The sequence below is a fragment of the Giraffa tippelskirchi genome, chromosome 6 (assembly GCF_054371585.1).
Source record: "Giraffa tippelskirchi isolate mGirTip1 chromosome 6, T2T-mGirTip1v1.2.pri, whole genome shotgun sequence".
NCBI classification, from domain to species: Eukaryota; Metazoa; Chordata; class Mammalia; order Artiodactyla; family Giraffidae; genus Giraffa; species Giraffa tippelskirchi.
Genome location: NC_137280.1, coordinates 49,942,732 through 49,958,356, shown reverse-complemented (window position 1 = coordinate 49,958,356; position 15,625 = coordinate 49,942,732). Strand labels below are relative to the sequence as shown.

At 40.6% G+C, this 15,625-nt stretch overlaps 1 protein-coding gene across 1 annotated transcript in view; it reads left to right on the top strand.

Moving 5' to 3' along the window:
- The window catches only part of NKAIN3 (sodium/potassium transporting ATPase interacting 3), a 508,353-nt gene that overhangs the window by 460,118 nt on the left and 32,610 nt on the right, over nucleotides 1-15,625 (top strand). Inside the window, exon 5 of the mRNA XM_081504335.1 lies at nucleotides 13,971-14,031. Coding sequence (XP_081360461.1) covers nucleotides 13,971-14,031 — 61 coding nt within the window. The remainder of the gene's footprint in view (nucleotides 1-13,970; nucleotides 14,032-15,625) is intronic.

Below are 15,625 nucleotides of genomic sequence, written 5' to 3'. Positions count from 1 at the left end.
CAGAGTGAAGTCTATCAAGTCAACATTCCCACCAAGAAGAAGGAAGAACAAAAGGGCATGCCTCCCAGCTGTCAGCTCCCTTTAAAGAGATTTTTTTTTCTGAAAAGTTACTTACAGCATCTAGTTGACCAACAGAGGCAAATCTTAAGTTGGAGAGAACAGACATGTGGATACAGGAGGGAAGGGGGTGGGGTGGGATGAAATGAAAGTTTGCTTTGGAGTCAGTCCTTCCTCCCCAGATTCCAGGTGGATTTTTCCCACCCTGATTTTGTGTCAGGCTGGGGTGGTCCCAGCTTCTGCCCTTTCACACAAGGGCAGATAAACATCACACCCACACAGGACACTGTTGCTGCCATCAGAAAGGAATTCGGTGCTGAGCCCTGCTATGGACCCAAACGTTTGGTCCACTGTCAGCCCAGCCAAGTGTTGCTTCTGGGCACTGGGGCCACTGAAGTCCAGAGGCAGGTGGGATACAGATGCTGGGGTGCCCGGCAGAACCGAACACCCACAGTCTACTTGGAGTTTCATGTCAATTCTCTGTGAATTTGGCTGGATAAAAAGGCCATTAGATTTGACAAAATGTAGGCTGCTAACCTTTAAAAGAGCAATCTCAGCAGAAAAGTAGGGCCAGAAGCCAAATCGCAGTGAATTAAGGAAGGAATGAAAAGCAGAGGAAAGCAGGCAGCTGATAACAACATTCATTTCAGACGTTTGTGGGTGGAAGGAGGAAGCTGTAAGACATAACAGAATCAAGTGACATTTTTGTAAGATAAGGGAGAACTAAACATTTTTGAAGGCAGAAGGAAAAGAGTCTGTGAAAAGGAGATATTGGAGACAAGCCCAAAAGAGCAAAAGAAAGATCTTTGGAAATCAAGATAAAAAAAAAACATCAGGGAGACGGGAGTGATCCTTTAAAAAGGAAAGATTCCTTATCCTCGGATTCATTAAAAAAGAATGAAGGAATACGTGAAGAAAGAAAATACAATCGGGTGTGTCTGTATATATGTTAATTGGTTCACGTTAATTGTCTTACATTCAACAAAGTGCTAGGAAAGAATAAGGATTGTGTTGAGTTAGACTGGGCACTTCCATGGGATCAAAAATGTTTATTGTAGCAAAAGGCTATGGAAACAATCTATTAATGTATCCTCCTCATTTGAAGAGAAGGGAAACTGTGTATGAGAAAATAAACTGATTTACCAAGATGGGTTGAAAGGAATCTGTCAGGACTTGTTACTATGTGAGAAGAATCCCTGAAGACTGTGACCGAGATGTGAAACCAGAATGGGCCCGGTTCTGGAAAGAAGGCTGAGGTCTGGGCTGAGGCTGGGGGTAAGCTTGAAGGGGGAGATGAAGCCACGGTTGAAGCTGAGGAAGTTCACATTCATTTGTTCTTATTGATAAGGCGTGAGCACTATAGTCCTGCTCTACTTTGTGACCCAAGAAGACGAGCAAAGAAAGGAGAAGGAGAAGTGATACAGGTTCAGGCTTGGTTCCGTCCATCAACGAGCAAGAATGGTTGGGATCCTAAGCCTGTGGGGAAGACAGCATAAATCACTGGCCATGCATGGTGCTTCCATCAGTAAAAGAGAAGCTCTGATGAAACCAACATCTTCATCATCTCAGGTCTCGCCCAGTGAATGTGGAGTCAGTCTGAACTATGCCATCGACCTGTGTAGACTAATGACATGTGCTTGATTCCTGATTCCACTATTAACTAGCTATGTAACCTGGAGCTAGTTATTCTGATCCTTCATTTCCTCACCCACAAAGGAGAGAAACTACTACTCACCTTGCAAATATGTTGTGAAAGTTAAATTCTTGAGAACTTAGCACTAAGTACCTAGTAAATACTCAAATGTTGCTACAAATGGTTGCATAGGTCTCTTCTAATGAAATATCCAATGCACCATACAATATAAGAAGATAGAATATATCTTGAAGTATCTGATTATTACATAGAAAGAGCTATGTAATATATGCCCATTCAGATATTCTCTAGGATTCTCTACAATAAATGAGATCATCCTCTCAGCTCAGCTTCCATCATATAGAAAATCAGAAAACTACCAAACGTGGTAGGGAAGAGATACTTTCTGTTAGTGATGTGAGGACAATGCCTGGAGGGACCTCGAGGAACCTTAACCGTATTTTTAGGGCTCGTTGAACACCATTCTCTCCCACTGAGTTTATGTAGCACCGAAGCCTCTTCTCATACAATTTCTACCTCTCAGGGTATAGTAGGGAGACCACCTTTAATTACCACTGAACCAACCCATAAATGCCTTCCTCCTGGGGTGTCCATACAGTGTAACGATTTTAGTCTGAGAACTGGGAAAGCAGAACTGGAACAGGAAACCAGTAGTCAGCTATTGTCAACTATTCTCATTTTTAAACATCCGAAACAGAAGCAGAGGTGCCATTTATTTCCACTCAAAATTACAAAAAGTATCACCTGTTTTTTTTTTTACTTAGGATTTTTGTAGGCACAGTATTTCTACAAAGATTCTTTTAGAGCATAACTTAGGGCTTCCCTAGTGGCTCAGTGGTAAAGAATCTGCCTGCCAATGCAGGAGACATGGGTTCCATCTCTGGTCCAGGAAGATTCTGCATGCCGCAGAGCAACTAAGCCCAACTTTTGAGCCTGTGTTCTAGAGCCCAGGAATTGCAACCACTGAGCCCACGTGCTGCAACTGCTGAAGCCAACATGCCCAAGAGCCCGTGCTCCACAACAAGAGAAGCCCCTGCAACAAGACGCTCATGCTCCACAACTAGAAAGTAGCCCCCATTCACCACAACGAGAGAAGAGTCCACGTGTGCAGCAGCAGTGAAGACCCAGCATAGCCAAAAATAAATAAATAAATAATTTTTTAAAAGTATATCTTAGATCTGCAAAGCATCTAGAAATTTTACTGGTTTCTGAAGTAAAATACTATAATCCAACGTCATCTTAGAAAAAAAGACTTTTAGTTTGGGCAATTAGAAAATGGGTAACATTAGTGAAAATCTCTTCACTTCTAATGATTTCAACATATTATAAGGAATAATGATGACTCTTCACATTGTATTGGAAATGCATGCATGCTAAGTCACTTCAGTCATGTCCAACTCTGTGACCCCATGGACTATAGCTCTACAGACTCCTCTGTCCATGGGATTGTCCAGACAAGAATACTGAAGTGGGTTGCCATTTCCTCCTCCAGGGGCTCTTCCTGACCCAAGGATCAAACCCATGTCTCTTATGTCTCCTGCATTGGCAGGCAGGTTCTTTACCACTAGCTTCATAAAACTAAAAATAAAGTCTGAAAACTCTAGATTATAGACACAATTACGTTGGAACTATTTTATGCTTTTGACTCAACTCTTACACTTCTCAAGCTTTAAAAATGCTGTGGAAAGTTTAGTTCATCATTTTAAAAGAACAGAATATATGGTACACAATGTGGTGAGTGAACAGCTGGATCACACTTAATCCCATGTAAGATTGTTATGAAAAATTATACCATGTTCTTGGGATTGTACCATAAAGGAGTTTGTACCTCCTTTGCTGAATAAATGCAGCTTTGGATTATAGAAGAACTGTGTATACAGTAGCAGTAAGGAGAGGGATCAACATCATGAACTACAGAGTCAGAATATAACTTCCTACCTAAATGGTTTGGGGACAAATTGATTAACCTCTGTGCTTCAGTTTTCTCTTCCACAGAATGAAGATAATGATAGAACTTAGCTCTTAAAGATATAAGGGCTTAATGAATTAATGGACATATGGTGTCCAGCTAAGCCCTGGGCTAAGCACTAGGCATCCATTAGTTCAGTAATCCTCATAATAACCAGTGAAGTAAAATGATCATCATCCCCATTTTACAGAGGAGTAAACTGAGGCTCAGAGAGGTCAAATACCTTGCCAAAGTTTGTTCAGATGGTATTGGAAAAGCCAATATTTGAACTGAGATCTCTCCAACCACAAAGCTAAACTCTTGACCAGCAAAACCATTAACTGTAAGGAAATCACTGGATTCCAGGAACAAAGCTGAAATTCATCCTGAGAACTGGATAACTGGAGCAACCCCAGCAGCAAGTATGGCCTCTTGTAGATTCTCCAAGCATTAGATGGAGCTCCTTGGAATCCCTCTGAAGAGCATCATTGGCCCTGAGGACTTTGAAGCTGTTCTCACACTCAGAAGAGATACAGAGGCTCAGAACCAAGGAGGGTGCAGCAAGACAAGGAAAGTGATGGTGTGCATGCTGTGCCTGCTAAGTCGCTTGAGTTGTGTCTGACTCTTTGACCTATGGACTGTAGCACGCCAGGCTCCTCTGTCCACGGACTTTCCCAGGCAAGAACACTGGAGTGGGTTGCCACACCCTCCTCCAGGAGATCTTCCTGACCCAGGGATCAAATACACATCTCTTATGTCTCCTGCATTGACATGCAGGTTCTTTACCATTTCACTGAGACCATCAAGGGAGGTCAAGTGGACCATGACATGGGATCCTCCCCACCCTCTGGCCCTGAGTGGAGCAGAGGGGATCTGCTGCACAACACTGAAGTCTAGGCAGGGCCCAGGCTCCGCATCTGCTTCACTCAAAGGTTCATTAGTTACAAAGGCTGGTGCACTTAGGACCTCACACAGGACACCCTGGGACCTTCTCAGAGCTGGACAACAGCATAATCAATCTCATTTGGTCTCCTGTTCAAGAAGGTGGAATTTAGGTGAAATTGATTCCGTGTACTAATTCAGTCAAGTGGATCACAGCATCTGCCACATTTCACTAGGTAGAACTTCCAAATACATCCCTCAGACAAATCAAGAAGGCTGTGAAGACCCCATTTCAATTACAGACAAGGAGACTTCCATATTGTAAAATCCTTCCCCTCAAATTCCACACATACGTCCAGGCAGAGAAATGCCTGTCTTTCTCTTGGGTTCTCCTGAGCTCTATAAAATCTATATATCCACATACAACTCCATCTATAATAAGTTTACTGAGGTTGCATGACTCTCCCCAGATGGTGGGAGCAGTGTCCATGATAGACAGGGCTCCAGACTGCCATTTGATTCCACTGCTGATGAGCCAGCTCCTCGGTGGGAAGTGGCTGGCAGTGGACAGACATGCAGATCTGTATGCCCCTGGAGTGATGCCTGGCTGCCTAAGATGGATCTTGGAGCATGGCTGCTCTGCCATCTGCTGCTTTTCAGCAGGTGTTCTTAGGATCTCTGTTCTCAGTACATGAGATCTAGAGATGGACATCCCACTATTGGGTTGTGTGGTCTACCAGAAAGCTGGATTTGAGGATGGATTGGCAGGCATGTCTCTCCTGAGATACTGAGGGTACCCACTCTTGACCCTGAGAAGCACAAAAAGAGTCATAAAGCTCTGGTAAGCTAGAGGGCAGGTTCAAAAATGTGTCCTGAGAACTAGAGGTCTGAGTTGTTAGAGAGTGAAGTCAACAGCTCAAGGACAGGGACAGAAGATGGAAGAGGCAAGCCTGAGGCCAGTCTGAGTGGACACAGACAAAGGGCTCCTGCCCAACTGCAGCTTTCACTCCAGTTCCCTGGGCCTGACTCCACGTAGAGAGTCAGGTATGGAAGAGGCAGAGGCTGACGTGACCCGGAGTAAGTCCCCTTTTATGCTCACCCAAGTCCCTACCCCTCACATTCTGACATTATCACAAAACAACTCTTTAGCTCCAAACTACATTTATAGGTTCATCTCATACCTTTACAAACTGACTTTTAGCTCTATGTTTAGGCTTGTAAAGTGAGTAAATATTAGAAGACATATTTTTAATAGAAACATTTTTCTTCAAATTACCTCGTAACACTCAGGTACTATGACCCTGCTAAACTATTTACATGATACCATTGAAGAATTGCTTCCCAGGGGGCTCTAGTAAAGAATCCGCCTGCCGATGCTGGAGACGTAAAAGATGCAGGTTCAATCCCTGGGTCGGGAAGATCCCCTGCAGGAGGGCATAGCAACCCACTCCAGTATCCTTGCCTGGAGAATCTCATGGACAGAGGAACCTGGCGAGCTACTGTCTATGGAGTTGCCAAGAGTTGGACACGACTGAAGTGACTGAGCACAGAGCACACCCAGTGAAGAATTATTAAGCTTGGCAGGGGACACTTAGAAAAGTCCCAGATATAGCTACTTAAATATGTTTATTTGTTTGCTGTGTTTGAACAACACTGTTGTTCCTCTATGACTTGACACCAGAAATGCGCTGAGAACAACGCTCTTTGCAAGTCAGAGTAACTTGTGTGTCCTCTGTATATTGCTGAGCTGGCTTGTATGGAGCATCTGCATCACAAAAGCATGTCGTTAAAAAGCTTATCTTCCTTGGTAGAAGCCAGCAAACCATTTGTTTTCCATTTTGACTGTCTATAGGAGTGCTTCTCCTATACATAAGGGCAATAAATCCCCAAAGCCCAGAATAATGCGATGCTGTTGCCGTTGTGCATTTTTATGGTCATTGTAGAGAAAACAACTTATTTCCATATTCATTGATTCATTTGAAGCCCAGGGTGCCAGTGGGACTCTTAGGAGAGTGAACCAAATGTCTTCAAATAATTTCAGGCTTCATTTGGCATAGGACACTTCCATAAACAGGCATCACAAATTCTGGATTCCTGAAGGATAAGTGTGAACAGCTTGATTAAAAAACAAACAGGTTAGGAATTACTGGGATTACAAGGAAATTCCCCCCATAGTTATCAAATAAATAAGAAGCCAGGCTCTCTTCCCTGAGGAACCTAAGGTCCTAGACTTCTGTTCTGCTGGGTACACAGGAGAAAACAGATGGACATGGGTGACAGTTGTGCAAAAACGACCACCTGGGAGCCCTGGAGAAAGAAATGTGTCTACACAACTCTGTGTGTTGAGACTGTCCACCTGCAGCCTGTTCTTCAGCTTCAGAGTCTTTTAATAACTCCTTAGGAGGGAAGGAAATGTCCTTGTCGAGCCCAATACGGAGGGTGAGCCTCTGTGCAAAGGTGAGCCCTCACCGCTCCTAAAGGAGAGAGTCAGAAGGTTTCCAAGTGATTAACCACCTGTCATGTTTCTGGACCTTCTGTCATCTGTCACAGCGAGAGGGCAAGCTGCATTCAGACTGCAGTGAGGTTTGGAGTACCAGCATTCCTTATGAAAACCACTGGTCATTTCAATAAAGTGACTGGAAAATTCTTATTCCGTCATGTTACTCGTATTTCTCCTCTCCCCAGTGAAGGAAGTGGCATGTATTCAGGAACACCTGTAGCTATTTTTCATGTACTTCAAATGTTTGCATGAGTGCTAAGTCACTTCAGTTGTGTCTGACTCTTTGCGACCTCGTGGACTGGAGTCCACCAGGTTCCTCTGTCCATGGGATTCTCCAGGCAAGAATACAGGAGTGGGTTGCCATGCCCTCCTCCAGAGGATCTTCCCAACCCAGAGATCGAACCTGTGTCTCCTATGTCTCCTGCATTGGCAGGTAGAGTCTTTGCCACAGAGCCATGTGTGAGGCCCTTACCCAACCCAGTGGTCAGTAACACAGTGCTCCTTGTCCTTGACCTGTCAGAGGCCTTGGCCACGGCTGATTGCCCTGGCTTTCAAGTATGCTTCCATCCCTTGGGCCAGTCCTTTTCAGTCCCTTTTGCTGGTTCTTTGGCATCTCTCCAACTCGTAAATGTAATAATGTTGCAGGACTTCATCCCTGAACCTCTTCTCCGCCTTCACTCACTTCCTTAGTGATCTAATCCAGTCACGTGGCTTTAAACACCATCTGTAGACACACTGATGACCTCCAGATTTATTACTGCTCTTTGCCTGAGCAGTTACTCAGGGCTGTGTTTTCAGATAACAGTCTTTACAGATGAGGTAACTTCTCCCCCATCCCACCTTTGACAAAGGGTAGGCTTGCTTCCTCTTACTAGAAAAGTAACTCAAAAAATCACTAGAGAAACTTTTTAAATATTTCAGTATGATGGGTTTTTTGGAGGTAAAATTACTGGGTGAAAGAGTTTATATAGTGTTTGCCAACTTCTTCCAATCATAGTATGTGAGAATGTCAATCTGATCATCTTTATTAACACACACCCACAAAAATTTTAAAAAGTGTTGTAAAATATGGTGACAACATAGCTTTCTTATAGTCTTCATGTGATTTATGTCTGATGTATGCCATCATTCCACAGTTTATTAGTTTTATTTCTTTCTATGTGACTTAGATATTTATGTTCTTTGCAAATTTTTCTATTGTTTGCCTTTTAAATTTAGAGGAATGATTTACTTTTTAAAAAGCAACTTAAGGGACTTCCCTGGTGGTCCAGTGGCTAGGACTCAGTGCTCCCAACGCAAGGGGGCCTGGTTTCGATCCCTGGTCAGGGAACTAGATCTTACATGCCCCAACTAAGATCTGACACAGACAAATTAATAAATAAAAATATTTTTTAAAAAGTAACTCAGGATTCCTCTCCTGCAGTACAACCATCTATGTAGGCAGGGGGCCATTGTGGCCCAAGGGATGTGGGGAGTACAGCAAAGAGATGTGAAGTTCATTCTGGCTTCTGTACCCTGAGTAGTCAAGTCCTTAGTCTCTGGCATAGCATGCATGAAAAAGTAACAGGCTAACTTGTTAGATTATACATAGAGTAAAATCCCAAACCCTGCACATTCTTGACATTAGGTACCTATGGTTTCTTTTATAAGTAACTTAACCCAAATAAATTACATGCAGATGCTCTCTACTCACAAATGTTCAACTTAATGATGTCTGTAGGGACACAGAAGCTAAGAGCTAAGCGTGCCAGCCTCTGCTTGCATCCCATGGGAGGGACTTTGGCCAAAACTTTTATAAAGTCATTTTGGACTTGAGGAAAAATTTGGACTAACAAAGAGCCATTTAGAACCTGTTTGTTAAATAGAGAAACTTCTCTCATTCCTTACAGATTCTCTTAACCTTTAGGGCTTAAATGTTAGCGTGAGTGCTGGGAAATTTGGGACAGTATCGGGGACTTATTTTTGTTCAAGAATCCTTTTGGCTTCCCCCAAACCTCCCAATTCTCTCCTAAGGCTAGTACTGAACAAGGTTTTCTCTCTGCGTTCCCTAAATGAGTTTTTCTCACCATCCACTCCACTGAAAAGTGATCCCTTAAGACACTCAAAGGCTTCCCCAGTGGCTCAGGAGTAAAGAATCATCCTGTCATGCAGGAGACTCAGGAGACTCGGGTTCGATCCCTGGGTGGGGAAGATCCCCTGGAGGAGGGCACGACAACCCACTCCAATATTCTTGCCTGGAGAATCCCATGGACAGAGGAGTCTGGCAGGCTACAGTCCATGGGGTTTCAAAAAGTCGGATACAACTGAAGCGACTGAGTACATATGCAAGACACTCAGGGTTGTAGAGATTTTCATTTCTTTGACTTATTCTTCCCAAGACCCACAATTAGCAGGACACACAGACCATGGTTGGTTGTCCTGCATGAGTGAAATCTAATCCTGTCAATCCTTATACAAGCCCACCAGGCTCCTCTGTCCATGAGATTTCCCAGCAAGAATACTGGAGGGAGTTGCCATTTCTTTCTCCAAGGGATCTTCTTGACCCAGGGATTGAACCATCTCTTGTGTCTCCTGCACTGGCAGATGGATTCGTTACCACTAGCTCCACCTGGGAAGCCCTACAAGGCTTGCAGGCCAAACAAATAAATCTCCTATATAAATTCTACTTGCAAAAACTAATCAATCCCTTCACACACACACACAAAGGTGCTGGAATCTAGTCTTAGGCCATTTGCATCCATTTAATATATTGAAAAAGATGGAATTTATGCCTTCAGAATTTATAATATGAAGGAGAAAATTATTTGAATGTTATAACCATAGAGGTGGATATCTTTAATAGAAGAGAAAAGAGATGTCTTTAAAATGAATGACTCTTTCAAAACTTTATTTGAAGCAGAAATAATCAGGATTATTATCCTGATGTTGTTTATTTTGTGTCTTTGCTATTGGCAAGAATGCATTTTATTCCATTTCTTAGAGATAAGCAGAAAGCCATGGGGACTATCTCAACTCATATTCTGGGAAACCAAGAACTACACAACAGTCAGCCATCTACAAATCAGTGATTAACATGGTGTCTAGACATGTTCTCATGAGAATAACATTATTAATGAAACAGCAGTTTGGTTAATCATGAGAGCAAAAGTAATTTGGGGAGTAAATAATTTATTAGGATGCCAATCAATAAAGCAAAAGTAAAAGGATATGTTTTAATTAATTCATTTGTTATAATATTGAGATTATGACTGGCAAATTCTGTTTGAAGACCTGGACAGTAATCTAATATTTCCAACATGGCAGGTCTTTATCTTTCTGTTTCCAGCTAATGGTATTGCATATTTCAATTACCCAAAATTCCTTTCATTTCATCTATCAGGATATTATTAAGATCCATTAATAAACAATTGGATCTGCAAATTTTCTGTTGCTATGCTATGCATTGCTCTGTTCCTTTAAATCTGAGTGTTCTCACATTTCATTAACAAAAAAAATTTCACTGACTAGGGAAGGACAGTGTGATGCCAGTATAACTAAGAACCTGGTCTTATTTTCTGTTACTTAAAAGACTTATTTTGAAAAAGAGAAATAAATATATTGACCAATAATCTTAAGTACATAGACAATCTTTTCAGAAACAGTTAACCCAATAATTTAAAAATAATCCATGGTCCTAAAATGCAGGGAAGAAATACAAGATAAATAAGACTTAAATAAAAACATACTTTTTGAAAATTTTATTGGAAAAATTATTCAATTGAGTTTGCTTCTTTTGCCTTTATAGAGGTACATCTATGGACTTCCCTGGTGGTACAGTGGATAAGAATCCACCTGCCAATGCAAGGGACATGGGTTCGATTCCTGGTTGGGAAGGTTCACATGCCTGACTGCAACTAGGCCAATATACCATGACTACTGAAGCCCACACACACTAGAGCCTGCACACTGTAACTACTGAGCCTACATACTGCAACCACTGAAGCCCATGAGCATAGAGCCTGTGCTCTGCAACAAGAGAAGCCACCACAATGAGAAGCCCACACACCAGAACTAAGAGTAATCCCCACTCGCCACAATTAGAGAAAGCCCAGCGCAACAACAAAGACCCAATGAGACCAAAAATTAATCAATAAATAACTTTTTTAAAAAGTACATATATGATTATCTTCTCATGTAGTCCTACTAACTGCTTAATGTCTCATCCTAACCCCAAACCTCTCCTTAAATCTCAGCTTCCTCAAATGATAGAATCAGGACTACCTAACTTGCATTTTAACAGCTACTATTTTCCAGGTCTCTTGTAACAGCTGGAAGGCAAACCAGAGGAGGTGGGATAGAGTTTATTTTAAGTTAAAATTTCTCTATCAGGATGGGATTTTTTTTTCAACCGTATCAGATTAGCTCTGCATATTGGTATGTGAAAACAGTGTTTCACCATTGAGCTCACCAAGTTTGCTCTCATGGGCCCTTCTAGTCAATTCTCTGGCCTTCCTTCCAGGAAATGCCAATGAACCAACTAGTAAATGCCGATGGATCCAGCCTGCCAAATGGAATGAGCTAATGCTAAGAAAAAAAAAATGTTCCCTGTCAAAGAGGCTAATAATAGGCTAATATAGACATCATTGCTGTCTCAAAAGATATCAATGAAGATAAAACAATAATTTATATTACTTCAGATCAACATAAATGTATAAGTAGAAGTGTTAGATTTTTTGTAAAGATATATAGTCTGTTAGGAAAGTAGAAAAGTAATATTCATTGTAGCACTGAGTCATCATGAAAGCCTTAACTTTATACTAGAAAAGTCCTACAGCACTCAATCAAAACAGTTTGCTTATCTTTCACCTACGTAAATGTAAAAATAATGATTTGTGAGATTTAATTTACCTGAGGTCACTGTGTGGGAAAAATTATTGGATTACCTAAGCCATCAAGCAACTATGAGCTAACTATTCACTATGCAACTGCCAAGATAAACTGTGTAGCATCTAAAGGTTGGTCTGTAACCAAAGTAGCAAAACTAGTTCAGAAATGTTCTTATTGTAATATGATGCATCCAGTCTTCTACTAACCTTCTTCTTGCCAAGTGAGTAGAAGAGACCCAGAGTATCAGTCATCCTGGTCACACTGCACAGGAAGAGACTTGATTTGTTTGGCTATCACTTTGTCTAGCTCTTTAGTGTTCAAAGAAATGTGATCTGCCTATTTATGTCACTAGGACTCATGTCACTTGAACTCATTGAACTGCTCTTCAAGCTAATGGGCCATCTTCAAAGTCAATTCCCCTCAGTAGAGCATATTCATCCAAAGGGCTACATCAAGTTATCCAAAGTAGAACATGTATATTGAAAGGAGTGAACAAGATAACACCTGGGAACATAAGGAGAAAATATTACTTCTGTTTCTATTTCTGTATTTATTTATTTTCTAAAAATTGAAGAAAAACGAGCCTTTAACAATAACTAATGTGTGGTTTGACTCTGGCTTCCCAGGTGCCTAAGTGGTAAAGGATCTGCCTGCCAATGAAGGAGACACAGGAGATGCAAGTTCGATCCCTGAGTCAGGAAGATCCCCTGGAGAAGGAAATGGCAACCCACTCCAGTGCTCTTGCCTGAGAAATCCCATGGACAGAGGGGCCTGGCGGGCTTCAGTCCATAGGGTTGCAACGAGTTGGATAAGCCTTAACGACTGAGCACACACTCACACAGTCTCACCTGGACTGCATGTCAGAAAGTCACATGTATTTCTAAAGTACTAGCATATCCTGTGGGGGAGCAGCCCACTGCAGCCCTCTGACGGCACTGCAGAAGAACTCAAAGTATATTGTTCTCTCGGGTGGGGTCCAGCTCTTTTCAGAACTTACCGCCTTAACTACAGGTGCACACATACATCCTTGCCCCTGAAACCAAGCAGGATCCTGTGGCACCCCCTTGGGTACAAAAGCCTTTTCATGGCCCTGTTTCTTTGTAAGAAAATGGCTTCAGCCTCTGAAACATTCCCTGAGTTCCAAAGGGCAGACTGAAGTCGTTACTAATTAGGGAAAGGAGGAGATGCAGAAACAAAGGAGGAGCAATCAAGAAAGGAGAACAATATACCTAGTGTTTGCATCTGCCCAGGTAGCTTAGCAATAAAAAATCTGCCTGCAATGCAGGAGACCAGAGTTTGATCCCTAGGTCAGGAAGATCCCCTGGAGGAGGGCATGGCAACCCACTCCAGTAGTCTTGCCTGGAGTATCCTATGGACAGAGGAGCCTGGTGGGCTACAGTCCATAGAAGTCACAAAGAGTTGCACACTACTGAAGTGACTGAACAGCAGTAGCATACCTGGTGTTTGCAGCTGGCTATTTATAATTAACAAAACAATTTAACATTTAATTAGAATTTACATTCTCAAAGCATTTTCCATAATTAAATAAATGATTGGTATTTAATTTACAGTGAACATATTTTGATTCCCCTTGTGGTGATTAAACACTAAAACAGTTGTAATAATAATGAAAGGGGCTACAAATTGCTCTACAAATAGTCAAAACTTAAATATGTATGTTCTGAATAATCTGTGGTGATTTTAAAATATAAGAACTGTAAATACCAAATCAAAATCTAAGGGAAATATCTGTAATTTTTCCAAATCAAAATCTAAGTAAAATATATCTATAATTTTTCCCATTTCTGGTTACTACTTTATTTATTTATTTATTTATTTTTTTGGTTACTACTTTAGAAAGTCATTAAACCTAAGTAAAAATGAAAACGGTTCTTTAAAATCATAGCTATTATTTTAAAATATTTAAATAGCATTTAAGTTTTTTCTAAATGTTACAAATTCATAGATGATACTTCTGTATATTCTTTATCTACTGATTATACAGGCTCTTTAATTATGGACATTTGTCCTAGATTTTCAAGATTTTTTTTTCTTCTTTGCAGTTGGTTGGTTTTGTATATGCCTGTTATGTGATCAGTATTTTCATGGAAGAAGAGGATACGTGTGAGTATTATTTTATGTGCTTCTGGGTTTATTTTGCATGAGATTAGCTTCCCAAACTAATCATTACAGGATCATAAAATCTTTTATATTTGGAATTTTAAATGATTAAAATCAGCAGAGTAAAGTTACAATCAGACATTTACAAACTATCCTGCACACAAATAAGATGGCACTAAGTATGGAAGCTCTCAATCCAAGTCATTAAAGAGAATGCACAGAGACAGGGATGCCTACGGATTGCTGCTGTGTCATTTTAGCAACTTTTCATCAGAGACCTAAATGTCTTTCAGAGTAGAAAATTAGGGTTGCTTTATCTATCACCAGTTATAAGTATGCTGGCTGCAGAATTTTGAAATCTGACTAATAGCAATAACATCAATAGGAATATCAAGAACTACATATGTATATAAACTCCATAAAGGAAACAAAAATGAAAACCTTCAGTGTAAGATGTAAAAAAAGAGAGAGACATGCTGAAAGACAATTAATGGAATGATAATAAGTAGTCACATTTTAGCAGAACACTAAAAAAAAAAACAAAAATACATTATCACTGGAAGTTATGTGGAAAGAACCTTAGCAACATAGGTCAACAACAGGCATTTATGGAACACCTGCTAATCTATAAGGCACTTCTTGGCACAATTTCATTATAGGCTCATGTTATAACAAAAAAACTTTAATTTGCTTTTTAAAAATAAGTTTTTATTAGATAAATAAATCATAACCAACCATCCCGGGGATTTGGTTATATCACTGCAGTTGCTGTCTGGGTTGTAAAGTTGACTCTTTTTTAAAAAAAATGAGGACAAGTGTCTAGTTAATTGTTACAACTTCTTTCTAGAACATAATTGCAAAAGAGTGAATTCTTGCCACCAAATAGGTGCAGCGCATGGTGTATGAACTGGAATCCAGTTAACAAAGAGGATTTATTTAGTCAACTGGAAGAAATACTAGACCTTGAGATTAAACTCACCAGGCAGTGAAAATATGCAAACATACCACATCGTCTCTTTTGTGCCTGCTTGTGGCTATCATTTTTAATGCTAGTTGATCTGGAAAGTTTCTGACATTTCAAAAGTGCTGTTGTAATGACAATGCTTCCAACTATGAGGTTAACTTCAAAAAGTATATTTTCAGGTGTTTCAGTAGTAATTCTGCAATCTGAGAAAGTTTACATATTGAAAATCAGCAGCATGCTTCCAGTGCACAGCTAAGACAGTCTGCACAGCCAAAAACAACCAATTGAGCAAGGACAATTTTAACTGGAATTGGGACCTTACAAAATTATTAGAATTGGGGCTGTATAAATGCTTCCCCAAAGCATGATATTAATACACTGATTGATAAATCCCAGCTGAATACCTTAAAAAGTACTTTTGAGCAGGTACCAAAAGGATCTTCTTTCTTCTCCTCACTGAACTGATTGGAGGTTCTCAACTGATGCCAATTCTTCATTCATCCTATCTTCTTGTGTGAGGGCAGGCAGATTCATCAATAGTCTTTTATCTAGTAGAATAAATATATAAAGGACTTTTCCTTGAAGCTTGTAATTTTAAGCTAAATTTGGAAATGCAAAATGACATGCAAAATG